The following is a 24705-nucleotide window of genomic DNA, read 5'->3' as shown; positions in this document are numbered from 1 at the left end:
TTGAATGAAAAACGTGCTCTAAGCACCAATACTGCATTCAAAAACATTGCTCTAACAATTGAAAATTTAAGTGCTAATGCTAAAATGTCTAAAACGTCCCTTTGGAGACCTTAGTTTATTACTTGGCTGTGAACTGATTTCTAAGGATGCTTAGCCCAACAGAACCAGATATGCCTGCAATATTCATTTTAGATAGATGCTGATCCTCAATTCAAGTTCAAACTTCAACCACAAAACAAACAGCACCCAGGATTTATTATCTGGGAGACTTCTGGATACAAGTTTGTATAAGCACCACAGAGCCTGGACACCAGTGACAATTCTCACCACTCAAACAGGGCTTACAGACAAGACATGAGTTTTCCTCTGTTCACATGTAATAATAAAAACATCTCTTCAAAGAATTGTCCAGAGATGCTACATTTGCTTACTGTTACTGTTATTTTATACATCTCCAGTCATTTATGCACTTCAGCTCACTTATTTTTGTTTCAAACATCTGCTTAAAACTTGCTTGGTTTAACTAGTACCCTGGCAAAAAGACAGAGGGTATCAATAAAACTAACTAAAGAGACAGACCACTGTCAAATCCATTAGAACAAATGAAATAAAACAGCAAGGGACAACCTCATATGAATGCCTATGGGTTGAGACTCAAACTTTCTGACACAAGCATTACCTGTGAAAACAAGTTTCAGGACTTTCAAGAAACATATTTAGTAGAGGAACCATTAGTTACCTACTAAAAAAATATCAACAATAAATAGAATATTCTTCTCCCCACCCCACCCCAATTATGATCAACAATTTCAGCCAGCAAACCAGTGAAAGTCAGAATATTAAGAACAATACCTTTTAACACACACAGGCTCATATGAAATTCACATTCAGGCTTGTGGAAAATTCTCAGGCACAGACTGAAGGAAAAAAGCAAAAACCTTTTGCCTTTCTAACTGCTAGTTTGCTAATTGATAAACAGACGGAAATAGACACATTATTAAGAATCCAGAAGTCAATTGCTGCCTTCTCCATCCTCCCAAAACATACATTTATCTTTTTTTTTTTTTTTTTGGGGGGGGGGGGAGGGAGGAGGATAGGAAGTTAAAAGACTTGGTGAAAAAGCAGTGAATACAATTCATATTAAAAGAAATCAAGAAATCAGAAGCACACAGCAACAAAGACCACTTCAGGCTTTTAACACCTCCAGATTAAAAAACAAAAATCCCTGATGAACATTTTCATTTAAATATTTGTTTACACAGGAAGAACAAGCTCAATGCCTGCCAGACTTCTCAGATTACAGAACAGACAGTCAAGGACACTAAGAAAAGAAATGGCTGGTTTTGAAATCAATTTGCAGGAAATCTAAACTATTAACCAGTTTATGATCTCCATAAATATTTATTTCCTAGATGACAGAAATAACTCTCATACAAACACTGATCAAGCCTTAATATTCTGAGAAGACCTGGACTACCGACAAACAGGAATATTTTAAAACGTGATGATATTCAAATATCCTTAACTGAGGAATGAACTGCTTTATTACTTCAGAGTATTAGATCCATTAAAGGCCTCTTGGGTTTTGAAGTGTTGTACAAAGATAGGTCCAGCATGCTCATGGGAACTGCAGATGAAGACCACTCATTATCTAGCCTACCTCCCATGAAGATGGCAGAAATTTAGTATGTGCTAGAAAAACAAATCTCAGCAGCTGCAGAAGTGTGCTGAGCATACAGCAAACAAGACAGGTCAAGAACTAAGATGGAGCAAACACTGTAAAATGGCAACAAAATGATGGGCTCTGAAAACTCAAGAAAGCTACACATGGATCCTCTGAACTTCTTATGTTTCTGCTCAGAGCTGCACTATGACTTTACTCAGTATCAGGTAGGGAAAGGAGAACGCAACCTTGAATACATGCATTTCATATGACCGAGGATTCCAGCTTTAACCACCTTTCCACTGATAACACATTCAAATGTGCAGAAAGGTTAAAAAAACCTACATACATCAGTATGCAAATGGTGTTGTAGAGACAGAACAGGCTCTTTTAAGTATTTAGGAAAAGAAAAACAAAGCAGTATATTTCAAAAAGCTTTTGCACAGCCTCCTATGCCATTTCTCACTAAGAGCATTCAAGCTAGGCCACCACATTTTTATCTTAGTAAAACCATATGCACTTGTTAGCTTGCTCTTTGTGCTCCTATGGACATTTTCTATTTACATTTCACAGCAATAAGAGGAAACAAGAATGATCAAAAACAAAATCAAAATAATTTTAACAAGAGAAGCAAGTGATAGGCAGTTCTGTAAAACTGTTGTGAAGAGAAGACACGAGTGAACTACTAAGTCAAGAACTTTTATCCTGGGAAACTATCAGTGCCATTGAACAAAACCAGGAAAACTGCTGATCCGTGGCTTTGTGGACTGTTGACTCTGGGATTCATCCAGTGGGTGATAAAGGAAAGTAATATGCTTCTTAAAACATTAAAAAACACAATAACCTCACACCAGTTCGCATCCCTATTTTATATGGGCAGGTTCAAATACACAGAAGAGCAAGACCCTAACACATTAGCCATGTTAATAATGACTAGCAATATAGATGATACCAGGAAGCTCAAATCTGTAAATTCTTTACTATCATGAGAAAAAGCAGAAGCTGTAAAAACAAACACAGAAATTCAGAAATAAGGATTTTTTTTTTGATACAGCTACCAAGCTAACTTTTTCCTTCAAGAAAATAACCATTGAGCTGTAAACAATTCAGCTCTATGTAAATATACATACTGTAAATTTGCTATTTAAATGTTTGCTTGCTAGCTAGTCTCTCCTGTTATATGGTAGAACGGAAACATCTGAAATTTGAAACTATCCTGAGGCTATCAACTGACAGATGCTTTGTAAACAAAAACACTCACACAATTTGGGGTTTTTTTTTTTGCTTCCAAATAAGATGACAAAAAAGAACATTCATGTAAGTGCAACCACTTGACCACAAAAAAGAAAAACAAATTCTAATAGTGTAAACTTAAAATTCTAGTCACAACTGCAAGGTGCAGGATCCCTGCCAGACCAACAGAATTTAAACACTAGGATCCAGGTAGAAAACATTAATTACATGATGCAAGACAGACAGTGGCTACACAGGGTTGACAGACCTCTGCTATAAATCAACCATCAACATCCCTCGACCACCACCACTCACCTATGGCAAACACAAATTATTTTTCTTTAGCAGTAACCATTTGTCACAGTGTGCCCTGTTTTTAGTCAAACTTGTCAAAGTTATAGTATTTGAACAATTATGCACAGAAATGGAAGTATAGCTGATTTCACATAGTCTTTGGCAACACTGTCTTATGGATAGCCTGGTATTGCATTCTGCAAGCCTAAACCCACCTCTTTTTACAGGTACTTTTCCAGACTGTGCAGAGAGACCCTTTCAGAGAAAATACACAGACATTGACTGATATTTTTCTGATGCAGGACCCTTACCTCTACCTGAAAATGGAGTCAATAACTAAAAAGTAAATTTTTTCTTCAAATCTGAAATAGATGTTTGTGTAACAATCCAGGAGATTTAAATACATACATCTGTCACAGCACATTTGTGGGTGCCAATATGCATTGCCAAACTGCACCAGCCTATTACAGACATTCTTTGTAGCATGCAGAAGAGCTGACAAAATGTTGTGTCTGCTGTTCAGCATATTCCACACACGGCCTCGCTCAGGCTGCAGAACTGCGGCATACCTTTCAGCCTTTTGGGATTCCCATTCTTTTGCAGCTCATCTTCTTCGTTAATGGTGAATAAACCCAGGGGATTTGGCCTGGCACTTTTCTTCAGTCTCTCTTGACGGAGGGCAGCAGTTGAACCAGGCATGTTGCTGTTGCCTCTTGCTTATTTCAAAGAAAAAAAAAAGTAAGAAACTGCAGCCCCAGCGTAGCAGCTAGCTGCAACGTTGCCTGTTCATTTGAGCGCTTGTAATAGATCCCCTATGGATAAGCAGTACGCAAACAGCTGACAAATATCAACATCCACTCGGCCTGCCGTTTTCCCCCACCAAGAAAAGTCCTAATTAAAGGCACACTGGTTCGGATGCCACTCGTCGCTGTCTTAACCTGCTCAATCAGATCCCAGCCCACAGCTCCAGGTTCCTTGCGCAGCACCTTTTTCCCTGCAACCCTCTTCCAGCTACAGCACAGTAAAATATTCAGCACGCCACACAAGAGGAGAAAATATGATACGCTGCTGTTAACAGTTGCCCTGACAACAGTGACACATCCTAATCAAAGAAGGTCTCTGAATGTTGTCTCCTCAGCTGCAGCAAGCCGGCCTTGGGAACGCCAGCTCCGGCGCACTGGCAGAGCGCTGGAAGCACCTCGGCAGCAGGGGCTGCTCCTTCCTCCTCGCAGGGCGGCAGGAGGATGGAGCTGTGCTTGCACAAGCGGCTGAGTACTGAGTGAAAAGAAGCCTGCAAGGCTCCAGGCGGGAGCCTGCATCTTGCCAGCTGCTCTGTTTATTCATGTTTAGAGATTTCAGCCTGATCTAAACTAACACAATGAGGATGAGTCTTCTGCCATGTACTCATAAGTATTTTTTCCCTTAACTTAATCACTTTCCTATGCACTGCATACCTTTTGCATAAAGAAGGCATACACCCACATATACAGGCAGGTATTGGAGCATTCTTTTTGGTTGTGAAAATTCAAAAACAGCATGTCTAGTCTGTACAGAAAACATAGGACTATAAAAGGACTTTTTGAAGTGAATAGTCTCCATTGCAACATCAGTTTTATAGTACTGATCATAAACATTCACTTCTGCAAAACAAACAAGATACAAACAATCAAAAGATTAAAAGTGCTCAAGTTTTCTTTTATATGTTGGAATCATGGATTTTCTTCAGTCATTTACAACAGAGCACTTACAGGTTTTGCAACCTGTGTGTTCCCAGAACAGCTCCTGCTCAGATCTGCTCCGTTCTTCAAGGCTCCAAAAGCTGCTATGCAAAACCCTGAATGTTTCACATGTGAGACCATCTTCTTCTGCCTCAAGCCCTCCAATGAATGTTCACTATTTTAACATGCCACTGAAGAAAAAATGCAAGCTAAAAAACCCTCTACAATGTCAAAACTGACAATATTTCCTCCCCCCATGCTTAAGACTTTACAAAGAGAAATTTTATGTAGACTGATCATCCCCTCAACAAACAAGAGGCACAAGATGGCACATATTTTACCTGACAACAGATCTGTAGGTGGCTCATATCGAAAAAGCAATGTACGCAGCTGTATAGTTAGCTTAGCAATATGGATAGCAACTCTGAGGAAGATGTGTCAAGAGTCGACAACAACTGATGTGATATATGTATCATAGCGGCCTGGGATGCTCTTTCTAGATGGGTCCTGGAGGGAGCTCAGGCAACAGGACAGCTCAGCCCTCACACCTCAGGCTCGCCACGCAGCAGCAGAGCGCACGGACAAGAGCACAGCACCAGCTGAAAGCCCAGCGGACCCACTCTCCCTTCTCCTCAAACACGGGCGCAGAACCCCCAGGACAGGAACACGCTGTTGGAGGGCACCAGCTCTGAGCCAGGCCCATGGCCTGCCTTTGCCCTGCCTCCTGCGGGCGCTTCCTCCTGGCTGCGTCCTGTCACTCGGCTACACCTTGGATTTTCTGGGCATAGACACAGGCTATACATGATGACATTTGTCTAAATCAGTTAAAGATGCTTTGTACTAAAGGGTGTGGACAAAAAAAAAAAAAAAAAAAAAAAAAAAAAAAAAAAAGAAAGCTCTAACACAAGCTGTTCCTTACCTCAGCAATTTGCCTTCCAGTCCTTATACAGGCTACGACTTCTTACTGTAAGCAAAACATGGCTCCATTCCTCAAATCCCATTCACTTACCTGCCTACCACAAATACATACAAAACTGTGCGCACACACACACACACACGAAGTGGACTGCAGTTAGTACCAAAATACTTTTCATACATGCCTAAGACTGGTTTTAAACAGGACAGGACAAAAATAATTGAAAACAACACTTACATGACAGCTTAGCTAAACATCACTTTTTTCCCCCCCACTGTTTTAAGTCAGCGAAAAAGAACTCCTGCCCCTTTTAAACGTTTGGTTCTGGAGATATTTGTAAAATATCACCCATCACCTAGAACTGCTGATCTATTTAAATAGGTATTTTAAAAGATATAAGAAGCACCTGACACAAAAATACACCTGGCTGGAGGGTATTCAAGCTTACAGGTATGATTAACAGGGAAATGGAGATGCTGAAAAGAGTTATTTCTCAGGACCTTATCCAAGGAGTCATGGGAAACAGCTTCAAGATTGGGAATGCCTTCCCTGATCACTGAGGATCCTCTGCACTTCCTAAGAGCAGCTTGCTCCACGGACAAAAAGCAGCAATGACAAAGCTCAATATTTCAGCTTCGGGAGCTGATGAAAACAGATTTGGGCTAAGACAAGCAGGCAGCTGAGGCATGGGTACACATTTCTTTCTATCGACTTACTAATGAAGAGATGACTTCTGACAGAGGAATAGGATTGACAGCACATTCAACTTAGGCAGCAGGATTTTATTTCAGGGGCTCAGTGCTTAAAAACTACGACAACCGACAATATGTTTGCAAATGCCTAATTAAATGGCACCCAAGGCACCGACAATCTAATATAAAAGTGTAATAAAAAGACACAACCTAACTTTAGGTAATTTTAAGCTTCCTGTTAACCCCATGAAATGCATACAAAGAGGTACTAATGCTGCATAAAACCAGGCTGGGCTGACCAATCCTCCCTTCATCCTTTGGGCTAGGGCAGAGGAAGACTTTCCTGTGTGGTATCCCTAGTGGGAAAGCTTTGCATATTTCAGCCCTCTTTCAACTATGAGGCAGCTCCTTTATGAAATCTGGATAAAGGCAGCTCTCTCGAGGGAACAAAACAATGGACGATTTCAGTAGCAGGGCTGCTAGATTCTTTAAAAGAATAATAAAAAGCAAACTAGCCATTTGTTTACCTGCTCCCCCTCCCCCCTTAGAGATTTCCTCCCTTTAGCTATGCTGAACATTTAAATCATTGTTGTGCTCTTACTGATGGGGTTAGATTCTCTCCGGACAAGGAATGGGAGCAACTGGGTATCTTGAGGGTGGTAGGTAATTTTTTTCCCCTCTCCTTTTTACAACACTCTCAAACTCATCTTCAGTTAAACCTCTCTTCTTAAATACACCCACTTTCTACTGCTTTCAGAAAACATTACTAGATTCTATAGGCATAATTACCTGTACAATGTATTACCTGATATGTAACAGTCTTAAATAGCAGTCTGAACAAAGACTAACAGGATAATTATACTGTGATCTGGGAAATGTAAATATTTATAACAATGTGCTAACTGATGTTCCTGTTTTAACATCAAGTGGCATCCTTGGCAAGCCTTGATATCTCAACCTACTAAACATCAAGCAAGTTGAAGCCAGTCACCACGGTGCCTATTTACAGTCTACTATGGCTAATCTGATCATTTTCAATAGCTGAACTCTAAACATGCTGTCTTCTTTCACTCACAAGACTGTTTTAGTACCCCTAACTATCCAAACAATACATAATTTTAAAACACAGTAATGCGCTTCATAATGAATTGCATATGAGTTCATGTTCAAAGACCACTGCCTTGCAAAGCGCTCTGTCCACCTGGACCCTATGGCTCAGTCCTTGCCAGCGGGGAATGTTGTGTTCAACACAAGTTAGCCAACAGAAAGCAAAATCCTTGCGAAGGCAAGATGATTTGTACCTTTCACAAGGGTTGGCAGACTGTGGTAACAAGGCCTGTGTACATTTTCAAGAAAAAACACAAAGTACGCAGATTAGAAGCCATCTTGTATCATCAAGCATGTCAGACTGTATTTCAGAAAGCCAAGGCAATTGAATGCAAGATCATTTACTATTACAAAAGAGGGAAGAGATCTATTTTGAGGACTAGCTAAAGGGCAAACTGTACCTAAAAAGCCCTGCGAACAGCAGCACTCGCAAGACAGAACTGAATCACAGTAGACAGACAGATTTCTCTCACATTCCATGAGACTCGCTGTAAGTTCACCAAGATACCTTTTCTAAGAATTGCACATCCTTATCCTGCTGTCTTCCTAGGATAAGGGTAGTTAAAATATTGCTTTAAAAGAACACCACACCCGATAGAGGAAGTAACCAGAAGTAGAAGCCTCAGCTTTCTGTTTAGGCAATCCCTCCAAGGAAAATAACCAACACTTTCAGGTCAGATAATCTTAACATACACACACAAAAAATAATATAATCTACTATCACCGTGACACCCAGATACAATCACCCACCAAGTATATCACTAGTTAATCTCTAGCCTTCAAGTTCCTCTTCCTCCCCACAGCCACGGTAGGATAAAATAAATAAGAAATTCCAGAAGCCGAGATGTGTCAAGCCAGGTTCAGGAGCCAGCACGCCTGCTCACCATTTCTCTTCTGACACTTACGCTCTCTGAGGCTTGAAGCAAGTTATAACCTCTAGCCTCAGTTTCTTCAATTATAAAATGGAATAAAACATTCAGAAGAATTCTGAAAGAATACAATGATTCTTATAAAACATTTTTCTCTTCTAAAGTACTCTGCAAGAGCTTATCATTATTACTTCTGTAACAGATACCCAGCAACTATTGAAACCATAAAGAAAAGAGACTGGACTGTGAACACCATAAGCTGAACAGAGAAGTCACGCAAGTGCTTTAGCTCTTTTAAAGCATTGACCACAATCCTTTTGTTATTCTGTTCTTCAGTTTTACCTGAAACTAACATGTAAAGACCATTGGGGGGGGGGGGGAGAACCACACACCACCACCACCACCCAAACAATCAAAAAGAAAGAAAGAAAAAAAATAATCAAAGCACAAAGCCTAAGAGAGGTCCGGGTGTTTGTCCAGGTACTTGTCAAGCAAAATAAAGACTGCCCTAGGATGCTGACTCAAGGCCTACAAACATAAATGGAAAGCTGCCCCTCAGCTTAAATGTACTGTATATCAAGAATTAGATCAAGCCAACACACTGTTTCAACCCATGCTCCCTTCCAGTTGCAGATACTAAGCTATTTCTGAGCTGCTCGCACAGCGCATGCGTACTACTAAGGTTCAGAACCAGGTGGTGATGGTACTTACAAAGTAACATCAAGAAGGGATGTGACAGTTCAGATTTATAGAAGCGTTTTCCCCAGTATGGAACAATTGGATTGGGATGAAGAAAGATCAACATAGTCAAGGTATGGTTAAAAGCCTCCACCCTTTTCTGCAAAAACACACCAAAACTTTCCAATGCACTTGCCAATCAAAACTATATTAAAAAAAATCAGGAGGAAGTTGAACATGACATGCAATCATATTCTGCATGGACATTATTCACGTTAACAGTCAACTGCATCAAAAAATTTCAAGAATTCTTAAAAATACATAATGTCTAGACAGTGCTAGATGTTAGAACGTATGTGCCCTAACAAAATTCCAAATTTCATCTCTCCCTGATTTCTTTCAGGACACTCATATCCTTGCATTTTCTTTCTACTTCAGTAGATTTTAAATCAGGCCAGAAGAACAGAAAGTAGAATTTTTATTTTTTTTGGCATGAGCAAACAGCTATTTACTCAGCATCAAAGAACTGGAAACCTTATTTTCAATGCCATGTAAATCTGGAGCAGTGCAAAACAGCCTTAAAGAAAGACAAGAAGAAGATTTTTTGCTTTTGTGTTAACAGTTAAGTTGGAAAAATACATATTTATATATAAAATCAGATATTTCTGATATATCACTATATCAGAAAAAAAATACTTGATTCCCTTAAGCCAATCACTAGCTCAAACATCATGCACACCTATTTTTTTTCCTGCTGCAGCACTTGTATTCTTTCTTCTATCCACCTCCTACTGTCAAAAAGGTCAGAACAACCTCCCCTTTTCAGAGGCGTATGAATTTGTTCACCCCCAATGGGAGTGGCTAAAGCATCACTCATATACCAGATAATAAAGATCTGGTAGATTATTTCACAGAAGTACATTGATTTTTAACAGCTTTGATATTTAGTGTGTAAGTATTTGATATAATTATTGATTTCTTCTTTCTGTCTTCTTAGAAGGAAAGAGACCCCTGGCACCAAATAACCAACATAACACCAAATATAAAATACTAGAGAATAAGAAGTGAGACCTTCAACTTTCTCACTAATGAGAATTCTGCCATCAAGAGTTCAGACATCCTCTGAATAGCTTTAAATAAGCAATGAGTTGACTTGCATCTAAAAGCCAAGGTCATGAAAACACAGTAGTTTCATGAACTTAAGCTTCATTCATTGAATTAGGTGCTTTAACTCAAGAAAAAAAGAGCATAACCATCCAGACTAAGTGAACATCCACTTAAACATGCACTGGGGGAACAGAGGGGAGAACCAACGGATTATCAAAATTCTTCAGAAAGCAAACTCAGGAGAGGTTTATCCCTCTTCTCCTTTCTCTCTTGAAGTTTGAACAAATGTTTTTTTGATTCTGGTTTCATATCCCAGTATCTTTTTCTAGTAAAAGTGCTGAATACTCTGCTTATTATCAATATCTACCTAAGAGATAATGAACTTGAAATAAGCTAGGTCCAGAAATGAAAAGCAGAACTCAGGTCTTTATTTTCCCAGTGCCCACACTGATTACTTTGTCTCCTTTAGCTTACCCACCTGCATACGACCTATCCTACGTGCTGCAATGACTGCACGTATTTGAGATACTATTTTGATCTAAACAATAGGACATTCTTTAGCTGCAGAACAGGAGGTGCTAAGAGCAACCATGGCAAGCCTCCCACCAGACCTGGGAGACTTGCTTGTCTAGTCCCCACCTTGTTCCCACCCACCGCAGTCCTGGCGAGTGACACACTCCCACATGCACACGCTCAGGAGATCATGGGGTGGGGGACAGCTCCACCAGGAAACATGCCTCCCAGCACACACCCAGGCACAGGAGGCATTTCTTGCAGGTGACCCTTCCCCAGCCACAGCTGTCTCCAACTGTGTCTCCCCTCCCTGCACCTCTGCCATGTGCAAATGCCATACACTGGACCATGGGAAGTTGAGAGCTCCTCAGAAGTGGCTAAACAGAAGGTAAGTCTTAGCTATTTCCCCTCCTGTGGATTAAAATTGAACCTTTATACATTCCCATAGACAAGGAGAGGAGAACCCCCCCCCCCACACACACACGCACACACACAAACAACAACAAAATCAAGGAGGAGAAGCCAGGGAGCCCTGCCCTGTTCTGATTCAGACACACTCAGAGCAAAAGGCCCATGAATGCGGAGGCAATAATCCACTCAGTGGGTCCTATAAACGGCTGAAACTCAAATAAAACAATCAAATACCAGATGTACATTAACGAGTCTTGTTACATTTTTAATTAAATGGATTTGCATAGTATGACTAATTAGAAAAATTGCACAATGTTTTTATGCGTCACAGGACACATTAGATCACTCTTAGCCAATACTTTTTATTCACATATAACAGAACGTTGTTAGATCAGGCTCTATCATAGAACGTATCATATAACTTCAGTCAATGCTCAGTTTGATAAGGATTGGCAGTGAGAAACAGGGATGTGGCAGGACAGTGGAAGACATGAGTTAATAAATTACAATGCCACTAATTACCCTACTAGCACTATAGACTAGGCAGTCTTGCCACTGCTTCCACCTCTAAATAGGGCATATTTTTACTACCCGCTTTGTACACATGTCAAAGGAACCAAGCACTTACAAAGCACTCACGTATGTACTAACCTTTTTGCTAGAAATGTGAAAAAACTTCAAAGAAAAGGCAACATGCCAAACCCAAATTAAAATTTTCTCCATCACTATTGCTGATAGCATCTGACAGATGAAATCCTGTGAACTACTTCATGCTGTGTTAATTACCACTGCTCTCTTGATATCTTACTTTCCAATGCATTTATTACGAGGGGGGACCCAAGAAATCAGGAGTTTTTGGCTGCTTTCTCAGAGGAGAACACATGAGAGTATCAGACACAAAGATATGAGAAATATTTGGAGACATCGGTACTTTATTTTTTCCCCAACAGCCTATTCTCACTTCAACTATCAATTTGGAGCACAAAATCCTGCCATTATTTACATCTCTGAAGAATCTCAAACTCAACAGGAGTCAGGGTTGCTAACTCCATCCGTTTAGATGGAAAGCCAGCCCACTCTTCCCATGTCATCTGAATATATAATTTAGGGTTGCTTTCTTTAAACACTTTGTTAGATCTCCCAGGATTCACATTTTCCAAGATTTTCTCCAAAGCCGCCAAGGGTATATCTTTTACTTATTTTTAATGAAAGTAAAGATTGATTTTAATGAAAGAAAATATTACATGATTCCAGAAGCAATACTCAGGAAGAGCTGCAGAATGAAATCTGAACCAGTTTTACAAGTTCACCTTCTTTTCATAGTCTTTTTCTCCTTAAAGACATATAATATGCATAAGCGTATTCTGCTGCAGTTCCCAGGAGGTTGCGGCATTTGCATAATAGAAGTCACATTCTGGGGATATCCTTCCTGGAGGAAAAGTGGGTATGCAAAGAGTTACCACAACAGCATTAGCAACATGCTGTGGCTTGCATTATGAATCCAGATTTATGCACATTTTTCAAGTGGAAAAGAAAATATGTTGTTGCAAAATTATGCAGTACTTACATAATTGAGGCAATTATTATACTGATCAGATTTAATTACATTTAACACAACAAATAGTTTTCAGCTGTAAATTTTTAACTTGTTTATACGTATTAGTAATAAAGCAGTCATCATAAAAATAAAACAGCAGTCTCAGATTATTGCAAATTATAATTTTTAAAGTTTGAAATAGCACATAGGAAAGAACATCCATTTTCAATATGAAACCCAAGTAAAGTGACAGCATATACTGGTTTAACTACATCAGCAGAGACTGTCTTCCTCTAGAGAAAGTAGCACATAAGCCAGTTGCTCAGGCATCACCTAACAGGTCTGATTTTTTCCCCACAAACTGCAATATATATATTTTTTTTAACTAGTAGTGCTGGGGGGGAGGGGAAGCAGCATGGCCTATGTTACACAATGCACACATAAAAAGACTTGTTTAAACTTTTCCCCATTGCACAGTTGTTGCACAAACATCACTTGACCAAGGAAAGATACTAAGACACAGTAATTTACCAACCTTTTAACAAATCTTTATAGAAGCCATCCCTCAGCTTTAACCCCCTGCCACATGCTTTTAAATTCAGTTTAGTTATATCACTTTTATTCTACAGGCCACCAATAAACCAGAGTCTTAATGTTACAGCACTCAGGGCTGCAGTATTATTCAGGAAATTATTGAAATAATTGTAAGATCTGGCCTAGAATTTGAAAGTTTGATATAGATTTCAATTGGAGAAGGGAGGTAATAAAATGACAGAACCTCAACTTCATTTTTATATTTAAAGGTTAAGAAATATTCACAATAGGGCTGTACCTAATGTTTAAAAAAAAATCTAAGGACAAAAGAAGCAAGAAAGGGAAAGAAAAAGTAGTATAATGTCTCTGACAACACACATGCTTTCTACAGTTTAGTATTTTTAAGAACATGCTATCTTGGCAATAAAAAAATCTTGTCTCAAATCAGTGTTACCTTCATCCTGCCTTGCTCTTTGATAAACAAAGCTTGAACTTTTGAACCAGAGCAAAAATTTTTGCTGAAGTAACTCTTAGTTTCTGCTTCTCTGGTGCCAATACAAAACAGAGAATTAGAAAGTTTCATCTGAAGAGTTTCTGTAGCTGCAAAACAAAATCCTTAACTTCCACATTCTCTCACTAAAGAAGTGCATGAGATCCTCCTAGTGGTGAGTGCACGAGAAACTCAGACACAACAAATGATATTAGCTATTATCAGCCAGCATTGATATGCTTGCCAGACAAACCCTTACACCAAAACCTATACTGATACATTAACTCTTACAATCTCCCAAGGAGGCCTGGTAACTCTCATTAATGGGATCTATCTGTGCAGAACAGAAATCAGTGGGTTAAGATACCATATAAATCCTCTCAATTGAAATACTTCATTTTATATCACAGCTAGGAAGGAGTTATAGGGAACTGGATAGGATTCTAAGCTCCCATCTATTGTATTCTTTCTGTATATTTATATTTTCCCTACAATTTATCTATTTGTTAAGAAGTCTGAATATCACAATAAACTAAAATTTGTTTTCACATGGAGAACAGATCAAGATAAACAAATGACAGATGAAAAGTCTCCTTGCAAGCTGTTACAGAGAGAACAGTTGAACAGTTTTCTCCAAGAATTTAGCCAGAAGAGCTGACATAATTTAAAGCACAGACTCACATTGCTGGAAATGGAGAACACAATAATATTAAAGTTATTCATTTAGAAAAAAAAATAACTAGAAAAATATGCAAAATCATTACATTGAAGTTTGCTTTGCAACAAAGGCAAAGACCACCATCCTCTTTGGTCTCTTGATGCCTATGCAAATCGCTACCTGTGTACAGAGCTGGTCAAGGTGGACTTAGGGGTGTGTGTGGATGTGATTCTCACAAGCAGAGGCACACACGCGCTCATGGGTGGGCAGCCATGAACTGAAATGCCTCAGAAACTCTCTCTGGAATTCCCTGTATCTGAGGGCCCCTGTCATCTAGGGATCACCAAAAAGCTTTCCAGCACTGTAAGATGCTCAAGTAGCAACAACAACAAAAAAGAAAGAAAGAAAGATTTATTCATAACTAGTACAGGTTAGATTGCAGCCTTCCTACTGGACTTGTTTGGCCCTTGCGCATTTATGAACTGCAGCATTTAAAAAACCCAGCTCACACCTGGTGATTAAGCCATTCACCTGAAGAAAGCCAGCCAAGTGCAGCAGACCATCTGCCTAACAATGAAGGGATCAGCTTGCATCACCTCTATGCAAAGTCTTTGCAGTGCTGTTAGAGTTTTCTCCAGGATTAGCTCTGAGAGTCTGTATATCTAGCCACCAAAACAAACAATAAAAAGGTAAATGGGAGCAGGAAATCAACCAGTAGGGTAACGTCACCAAACCAGAAGGCCGACCTTTCCCAGGAGCCGGACCCAGACAGCAGCGCTCCACTCGTGGCCCGAAGCCATCGACACGGCTCTCCCTGCACACAAAGTCCTCGGGCACACAAAACACCTGCTCACCGACGACCAAGCCAAACAGACACCAAGCAGTTTGCTCACATGCGAAGAGGGTGTTCCCGTTGGTAAACGCTTGGAAAGTGCTCACTGTGATAGCACTGAGATCTAGAAGGACCTCAACAGAGAGAAACACAAACAGCTTAAAAGGGGTTTAACTCTGGTATTTGACACACAAGGAAGTTCTGAATGAACTTTAACAGCACAAGCACATTTAAGCACAAGCTACTTCACAAGGAATGCAAGCAGATCCACCTCCTGTCAATAAATATTTTTAACGAGTAGAAGCCAAGTTCAAAACAATAACATGAAATGAAGGGAAAATAAACAGCAAACTCAGAATGAATCTTTGTCATGTGAATCTTTTAAAAGCTATAAATAATACATACATAAAACATGCATTTTCTTGCAGCTCATGTCCCCAGTTTTGAAAAGAGATTTAAAAAATATCACTGATAATAGAGTAAAAAGTGTAGCAACAAGGTAAGGTAAAGAACTTCAAAAGAGTTCATTAAATGTCACTTTAAAAACACATTGGAAGTCAGCTCTTCCTGTGGAAAATGAAGTTAACATGGTCACTAACTTTGAAAGACACAGGATAACACTGTACATCCTTTTTGAAGCTGAGTTTTAGAGTGATGGCTGTAAAGCACTTTGTAAAAAGGAATTTTGAACAAAAGCAGTGCATTTCTAACTTTAATTAAAAAACCCCAGCATTTGGATGGGTCCATCCACGTTTGTCACTTGTGACTGCATGCCCACAACATTACATAAAACGCCTGCTAAAAATAATACATCACGGGAAACGTATTTAATTAAGCAGCAGCCATATGGCCTATGCGTACGTTGTTTTGACCGAAAGCTTCGCTCTGCCCTCCGGCGAGAGGCCGGGCCGCGGGCTGGGGTCAGCCTTGGCCAGCCGCCAGCAGCGCCGCCGAGGAGCCCGCGGCGCTCGGCTGCTCGCGCCAAGCGAGCTCTCCTCCCCGCACCGCCGGGCCGGCATCGGCGCTTCCCGGCTCCCCGCCGCCTCCAGCAGGTGCCGCGGCCGCGCCGCCGCCTGCCCGCTCCCCGGCCCGCTACCTGCGCTCTGCCTCGGCCGCGCCGCGCCCCGCTGCGCGCGCCCGCCCGCCGCCACCTGCCCACTCCTTTAACGGCCGCGGGGCCCCGCCGCGGGCCAGGCCGCCCCGCGCCGCCGGGCTCCCCCCGCACCAGCCGCCTCGCGGAAAATAACAGCGTTAAAAAAAAAAAAAAACAGAACAAAAAAACAGCATTTCAGGACCCCTAACAGGGCACGACCGCGCGCAGCCGCGGACCCCCTCCCTTCCCCCCCGCGGTGCGAGGCGGCGTGGGGTGCCGCGGTCACCCCCCTCCCCGCTCTGCCCGCGGCCCGGGCTGCAAGCGGCGGTTGGCAACGCCCCGCGGGAGCGGGAGGGGACACAGGGCCCCGCGCGGCCCCGCACCTGTTGCGCCCCGAGCCGCCGCCGCGGCGCCCCCCGGCCCCGGCGCTTCACCTGCGGGGCGCCGCGCAGCGCCGCTCCCGCCCGCCGCCTCCGCCATGTCTCCTCGCCGTGCGCGGCCCCGCGGAGCCGCGGCCGCGGGCAGGTGAGGGCGCCACGTCCGCCCTCGCCGGCGGGATCTGCCCGCGAGGCGCCCGGGGCAGGTGAGGGCGGGACCGGCACCGAGCGGTGCCTGCGGGCGGGTAACGGCCGCCCTTTCCGGCCTGCCCCTGCCCGTAGCTGGCCGCTGTGAAGCGGCGGCGGAGCCCGCTCGCAGGCGAGACTGGTCTGCCTGCGGCTTCCTGCTTTGCGGGTTATACATTTTTCCATTTTCTCCCTCGGAAGGGCTCCCACAGCGCTGGCGCGGCTCGTTAGGTACCCGCGCGGGGAAGAACCTTGGGCCTCTGGGTGATTCATAGTTCACCGCTGGTGTCGGAAAAGTGCGTGGATGGTGTGGCGGCTGCTTCACCAGCCCAGGTGTGCGGGCCGAGCCATCAGGCAAAGAGCTGTGTTGCTGTAGTCCTGCTATTCCTGTAGTCTCGTTACTGTGGCAAATGCTGTTGAACAGCTAGATCTGTACCCTAAATGACCCATAACTGCCGGTTTTCAAATGTGGCCATGTAAAGAGTTACCAACACGACAATCCTTTCAGTGGCTTCATAGTCATGGGACCTTCCTGCGTGTTGGCCTAAACTTGCCCTCAGGTGCTCTCCAGGCTCTTGAGCATCTCTTTTAAAACAGTTCTAGGTCTGGATTAAAACATCATTTTATTGTGCATCTGGTTGTAGGTAGTAAAAATCCTCACAACTGTGGTTGAAATAGGTTGAATACAAACTGGGGGACGCCTAGCATGGGAGCACGCAGCTGCGGCATGCAGGAAACAAACTGCTGGAGGGCGCCCGCTCCTTTGGGTCATCCAGCAAACAGCGCCAGGCAAAGCCGACCTGCCACGGCGCGGAGCCCTCCTCTCATAGCTGGCCGAGTTCAGGTCATGAATTCCTCTCCTGGGGGTGCAAGGGTAAATGTCCTATTGCCCCAGGTGCCACTTAGGCTCTAAAACAGAGGGTCTTGGGGCTCGGGTGTTAAACACACACTGTGTTTGTGGGCAAGAGGGGTCTTCTGTGATTCAGGAACAGGCTGAGCTCTACCTTGAAAGCTGCGAGAGACTCTAAAACCAGCATTGCCTATGTTGACTATTACATGATTGTTAAGATGTTGAAAACATTAAGGGTCACATCCCTGCCTCCACTATAATCAGCTGCAAAAATTTTTCATTGCCTTGATTAGGGACAGAATTATATCCATATATGTGATATAAAGTAAGGATCCCCAATATTTGTGGATGTGGAAAAGCAAAGAGGGCACTATAAATCTCTGCTGTGCACATATAAGTGTTAACAGCTTTGCAAATAAGCTGGTTAACACTTTATACATGGCCAGAAGCAGCTGTGCTATTAAAGAATTTGCTATCAAGCATAAGAATATTTTGAGAATGAAGTCTATGAAGTAAGTATATGAACAAACACTAATAAGTATTCTTACCTGGAACAAGTAATTGCCTAAATAGACTGAGTTATCCTATCCAGAAATAAGATACTGGGCATCTCTTGTAGTCCAACCATGCTTCACCTTCAAACAATACATCTGTAGTCATAATAATTGAGCACTGTTTCCAGATGAAGTGACCACTCTACAGTCATGCCCACAAGCTGCACACACTTTCCTTTGTGATAAAACCAGGGAGGCTGTTGTAAAGGTGCTCCCTGTGTTATGCAGGGCCTGCTTGCATAGGCAGAATAGAAACACAAAGCTATAGTACTGCCCCCATAATGAAGGTTAGTGTAGCATGCTCAGCTAAGAGCTTGAAAAGGCCTTAGCTACAGTCACTTATCCATAGTCAGGCTGCAGATTATCCAAGACAGAGGTGCAAAGGCCATTGAGGTCCCGAGATGTTATTGGCTGTGCCATGCAAACATACTGGTACTGCTCCCAGGGCTTTGGAAGCAGTCCAGATGCTTTTGTGCAGCACAGAGCCAGAACTTAAAAAGCCTGGTCAAACCCATGTTGGCAGATTTCTCAGATTTCTCTGCAACATGGTGCAAAACCCAGATTAACGGGAAGTGCAGTGAAGAGACAAATCTGTGTTCCCACGGAGCCAGCACACATTCAGCTGGGCTTATTTGCTCTGTCCTTGAAGGATCAGAGCAGGTGCCATATGCTCTGAGAGCAGATCCTCTGCCATTGAAAGTTGGGAGGCTTAGAGTGAGCAGATACTTGTGGACACAGAAACCAAGCTCAGCCTAGCCATGCATCTGACTTGATAGAGGCTTGCAGTGGGGAATACCGGGCTGACTGCTGAGCAGCTCTGCAGAAGCCAGCTTGGCTCTGGTGAGGCCAGCAATGAACTGCAGGTATTAATTCCCACTTGGTGGGAGGTGCCAGGCTGGCTCTTGTGCAGACATAAAACAATTCCACCATCACCTTCCCTTATCTTACAGGTAGCTGGCATTACTGCGCACCCCAGGTCATGGATAATAGACAACTGAATGCATGCTTTCAAAGCATGGACACACAAATAAAGCAATGCAATTAAATTTTGTTCAACTGTGTAAAAGAGAGGTTTTCAAGCTGCAGTTATTTGCTACTGATAGAGTATCATATTTCATACTGCTGAATCAAATTAGGGGAGTTTATTTTCCTAGGTTCACCTTTCCATGTAAATAATTTTTAGTTGCTTTGGGTTTTGCATGTCATAAGCTCCACAACTGATTTTCCCAGTGCTTAAAATTACCTTGAAATGGTATTGTTTTCTCCTGTAATAGCAGTACGAATTGTTAAACAATAGCTATATTTCTCCTGAAATGTAGTTAGATTCAGCTTATTCCAAAAATGTATCTGTATCTAAACATCCATGGAACCATCTTCAGGGAGAGAAAAAAAAAGAAAAAAGAAATGATTTATTTGTTCTTTGTTCAGCCTATTTTTTCTGTATACAATTTTGTTGTTTTTCAGTCAGCAAAAATTACTGCATAGGTGTTAGGACAACATCTGTGTAGAAAAAAATTATTTTCTCTGAAAAAATTTGTTAAACCTGCAAAATTCAGGGCATAAGCTGTTCACTGATTACCAAGGCTTACGAAGAAGCTTGTTTTTAAGTCAGGCCTTATTCACTGGAATTTTTTGCAGTCACCTCAGAAGAATCTGATGTTAGCCAGTGCTAGAACACTGGAGGGACACTCAGTGTGGATGGATAGGGAACATCCACTGTCCTTTTTCATGATGTATAAGAAAAGACATCTTGACTAAACAAAAGCAGAAGAAAACTACATGCCAGAATAACTATTCAATGCGTGGAGGCTGGATATTCATTTCTTGACTCTCCAGACAAGAATTTTTTTTGGCCCTGAACTATCAACAGTGGACTTAGACTGAACAAGAAAACAGAAAATATTCAATGCTATGATTATTAAAATAAAATCACAGTAACTTTAACATGTCAGAAAGGTCTCCTTGATACTCAGTGGGATTTTTTCCTCTTTTTTATTCCAATATTTTCCAGTTCTACACCTTTATTATTTTAAAAGTCTGAAAATATAGGAAAAAGTAATTCTTAGGTTCTCTTTATTTTTAACTGTGTATGTCAGAGATAGCTTTAGAACAAGCTAACATTATTATGATTCAGGTGTATGCAACTGGTACAGTTCAGTAGTACATAAACAACTCTAAAACAAATGCACCATAGAACTTAAGTTACCAAAAATAAACAATATTAAACTAGGCAGTAGGTAAAAACAATTACTTTTAGGTCTTGCACGCTAAAAGAAAAATAGCTAGTCATGATTGAAATTATGAAGTTCTACAGATTACCAAGATATATTACAAAGAAAAATAAACTTGAGAAGTTGTCGTCACATTTTGGTTTTGTTCCAGTGATGCACAGTCACATGAAATCTTAGATCAGTTTTTCATGAAATTAACATCTGGTTATTTTAATAGGTCATGACTTAATAAAGTTTGGGGGGTGTTTTTTGTCTTAATTTTTGAAAAACTTGCATGTAAAAACATTCAAAGTAAAATAACATTGCAGGTTGTTTACATATTTCTTAGGGGTTGTAGGACTAAAAGCAGTCAGGAAGCTGCAGTGTTTTTAACATTGGTAAACAAATACTGGATTAAAGTGCAACAGTCCTTCTGACAGCACACCTGCTCTGTGCTGAAAGGAAATCTTTTCCTCTCTGCAGAGAAGCAAAGAAAGATTTCAGTGTCAGGCGTGTTTCTCTCGAAAGTCAGTGATGGCCTTCCAGAGCGTGCATAGCATCCCTCCTCTGTAAAGAAAAATCATAAAGATGCTCAGCTCCAAAGCTACTCTGAAAACATTCCAATTCAGGTGCACTCATTTCCTTGCTCTAGTTTTGATCAATTAAATTCTGCTCCTAAAACTCAGTGGGAGGGCCGATCAAAGGTGAAGTACAGCACGTGATACTCAAATAGAGAACAGAGTCCTTTTTGGATTATGGTACAGGGCAGTCTTTCCACTTTTCAGATGCCTCTTTCTGGAACTCAGACTTCTGATCCAAGTGACATGCATAATCCACAGTAGACTTCCATCATTATGATAATATTTGTTATGAAAATCTTACCATCTGTCAACATTTTATATTTTTTTCTAAAAACTTAACTGTACACACAGTGTTTGGCAACTTCTGCTGTTTCTACTTAAACCTGGTCCTGCAGTGACAGACAGACATACTTGGTATGATTAGATACAGCCTAGTGTTAGTTGCAGTCCATAAATATTTCTGCAGTTTTCTGATGATAATAAACTACAGAAGGTTATGTTATCTGCCTTTTTACATAAAAGCATGTCTCTAGTGGGACATCCAGTGTCTCCAGGCACGAGGTAAAAGCTTTACTTTGAAAAATAAGCTTTTCTATTAAAGGGAGGCAAAGGGAATTTTTAAAAATTTAAATATTATCAGCATTTTATCAGGAATGCATCAGTATATAAAGAAATATTTAAAAGTGTTACTTATTTAAAATTAATACTGCACAAATGCTCAGTATCGGTTATTTTCTGTAGTAACAGAGCAAAATCCAGCTCTGCATAGTTCATTTAAATCTGAAGCATTACCTCAGTCTCAAACATTTCAGATCATCTCGCGTAACACAGCAGAGAACATCCATTAATGTATAGTCTTCAGCCAAGAACTACAAAAAAACAGTTGAAGTGAACATTTTGCTAGAAATATAATCCAGTTTTCTTAAGCTTTACATACAGAGGTTTAAGTTTAGAATAAACCTAGAATTGAGCTAAAATATGGTACCTATAACTCATTAATTTGCACTGTTTCTACAAATACAGTGAAACTACTTAATTTTTCTATAGTATACTCTACATTGGCATGTCATGCGATACTCCAAATTTGTACTGCTTCTACAGCTACTCAGAACTTTTGTCAACTGGCATTTCTGTTATTCTCACCAATATCTCACCAATCAGAATCAGAGACTTTGATGAATATAAATTAGGGCATAATTAATACCCCAGGTTACACTGATGAAGAAATAAAAACAACAGTTAAGATCTATCTTTTCAAAAGGGGCATCTAACTTTGATGTGCTTGAATTTCTAGTAACCTTTGATCTGATCTGCAGGAGTGATAACTAAACCCAGGTTTCACTAAGTCAGCTGAAATTCTGAGAAGCTCAACACCTCTAAAATGATATCCTTGCTACAGAACAGACATCTACTTCAGGAACTTTCACTTAACACAGTTAGCTAAGCATGAACATGTACTCTGTATCCAAGTATAATCAACAGGAACTGCTGCAAAGTGTGTGAAGATATTGAGGAATTATGAACTAAAGCAATATTCTCAATTTAACAGGACAATTTATTCTTATACCTAATCAGATAGATGAATTATTAACAAAGCTATATTTTTATAAAAGTCTTCATATTCGTGCCTTTTTTGTATCCTCTGAACACAAATTCATCTCAAAATGTGATAAAAAGTAATTTAAAAACTTGGGGATCTTCTTGCATGGAGTCACAAAACAGTACTGCAACTGTGTCACAAAGTGAACAGCAAGTATCGTTCCTACCCTGTTTATAGTATCCTCATCAGCTCCTTGAACACTCAGCCAGTTTATGAGATCAGGGTCTTCGGTCCCTGCGCCAGTGGAATGACGATGACAGACAGACAATCCAGGAATATCTAGAACAAGTATTTTTGAGAAGAGGTTATGCCTTGCCAAAGCATCCTCTTGTCATTTTTGACCAGTGAAGCACTGAGCTCTCCCTCAAGCTTAGAACATCAGTGTCCTCATAAATAAAGATATATGTCAATTCCCAGAGCTCACACACTGAATTACAGTCTATAGGCAGCTATACACCAATTTCTCTGCTTGGTTAGGGATACAGTTATTTTACTCAAAAGTAAAATCTTCAACATGAAAACATTTAAAGTAGTATGAATATCTGATACAAATGCATTTTCTATCCTCTCCAGAGAACAACTTCACTAGTAAAAGGCACATCAGTATCACTGTAACTGTGTCTACACTAAGGTTCTTGCATTGATTTAACTAAATTGTTCAGTGTAAGTGATACAACTATTGTGTAGGCAATGCCTTAGACTGAGGATCAGCTTTTAGAAAGCAACATTTCTCAGAAACACACTGTACTGAAACACCAAACTGCATTAGCGCTTCCACCATCTTTGTCACAGATGCACATCAAACTCTGCTTCACTCAGTAAAGTTGTATTTACATTTCCTGAATTAGATCCTCTTGAACTTTCAATTCATATTAGAATAGTCTGTAATTCAAAGGACACATACTTAATAATACTAGATCATCCCCTTTAGAAATAATATTTATTCTGTAGGATAAGAGCCTTGTACTCTTCAATATAATCACAGACAAAAAATATTTAAATCATCCCTTTCTTTGTACTGTGATTACTGAAACAAATTAGGTAATTTATTTCCATAACATGCATTCTTACTTCAGAGCAGATCCTACCAGAAGCAGCACAGTAAAATATCTTTATTGAGACTGGGTCAATAAAAGTGACAGAAGTTTATCTGCTGCTGTCTTTTTTTGTGAAAGATGTCTTTGAAATCTCTCCTCACTTACGTATTGGCTGTGACCTAAGACGCAGGTTTTTGATCTCTTGATCTTTTTCTTCTACAGCTTGATGTAAGAGGACTTGAAATTCTCTCTCCTTTTGAACCAACTCCTCCAATAGCCTGTGCAGTTATGGGAAGGAAGCACACATTTTCTTAATTAGCTTAGAGTTCAGGAAAGCAAAGATCTTACTAATAATACTGTCACCTGGGATTCACTGAACTTAAACTGGAGACCTTCATGACAGAGACAAGGACAGACTTGTGGAAAATCCACTGCCATAAATCAGATCCTGCAAAAGCTAAAATATTTGCTCTAAACAGACTATCTAATATATTTTAATGCAAAGAAAATAAAATTCTCTGGAAAAAAAATTGATAAAATAACAGATTCAGAGATTTGCCTCCTTTTTAAAGAAAGAAAAGAAACACTATTTAGTTTCAAAATGATGTATGTATATTTCTGAAAAATCCAAAATACAGATTTAGGAATTGTTTCTTCTTTTAAACACAGCTATTTCTCTATCTTTCTCTGATCAACAAAATGTCTTTAATAAAAACATAGTGCTTGTAAGCACTGATCCTGCTGCACTGAATTTGTGCACTACACAAGTCTGATGCAGTTTACTTGTGCAGTTTATGTGTGGCTGTCAACTAGCTTGGGCTTGTTCCCTAAGAATAACTACAGAAAGGAACAGCAAGTTCTGCCTTTATGCAAACAAAACACAACACCATTCATCAGCCATGCACAGCATATGAAGGAGAGAAAGAGCAGAAGCTTGGCAGCAAGTTCAGCTTTTTCAGACCCTC

The 24705-nt window shown here is 40.7% G+C and overlaps 2 protein-coding genes across 5 annotated transcripts in view; both read right to left on the bottom strand.

Annotated features, from left to right (window-relative positions):
• The window catches only part of MAP7 (microtubule associated protein 7), a 131060-nt gene extending 114195 nt beyond the window's left edge, over positions 1-16865 (bottom strand). For 2 of the 4 annotated variants that reach the window (XM_067293675.1, XM_067293676.1), the window contains exon 1: positions 16780-16865. In XM_067293675.1, the coding sequence (XP_067149776.1) occupies positions 16780-16825 (46 nt within the window). In that variant the 5' untranslated portion in view covers positions 16826-16865. The remainder of the gene's footprint in view (positions 1-16779) is intronic. The other 2 variants (XM_067293674.1, XM_067293678.1) reach the window with 1 other exon arrangement.
• A 3392-nt stretch (positions 16866-20257) lies between these two features.
• The window catches only part of MAP3K5 (mitogen-activated protein kinase kinase kinase 5), a 101382-nt gene continuing 96934 nt past the window's right edge, over positions 20258-24705 (bottom strand). Inside the window, exons 27-30 of the mRNA XM_067293671.1 lie at positions 23906-24018; positions 22870-22982; positions 21896-21972; positions 20258-21089 (exon numbers count right to left, since the gene is read on the bottom strand). Coding sequence (XP_067149772.1) covers positions 21029-21089; positions 21896-21972; positions 22870-22982; positions 23906-24018 — 364 coding nt within the window. The 3' untranslated portion in view covers positions 20258-21028. The remainder of the gene's footprint in view (positions 21090-21895; positions 21973-22869; positions 22983-23905; positions 24019-24705) is intronic.

This window comes from Apteryx mantelli, chromosome 3 (assembly GCF_036417845.1).
Source record: "Apteryx mantelli isolate bAptMan1 chromosome 3, bAptMan1.hap1, whole genome shotgun sequence".
Lineage (NCBI taxonomy): Eukaryota > Metazoa > Chordata > Aves > Apterygiformes > Apterygidae > Apteryx > Apteryx mantelli.
The sequence above is the reverse complement of the archived record's forward strand: the minus strand, read 5'-3'. Positions and strand labels throughout refer to the sequence as shown.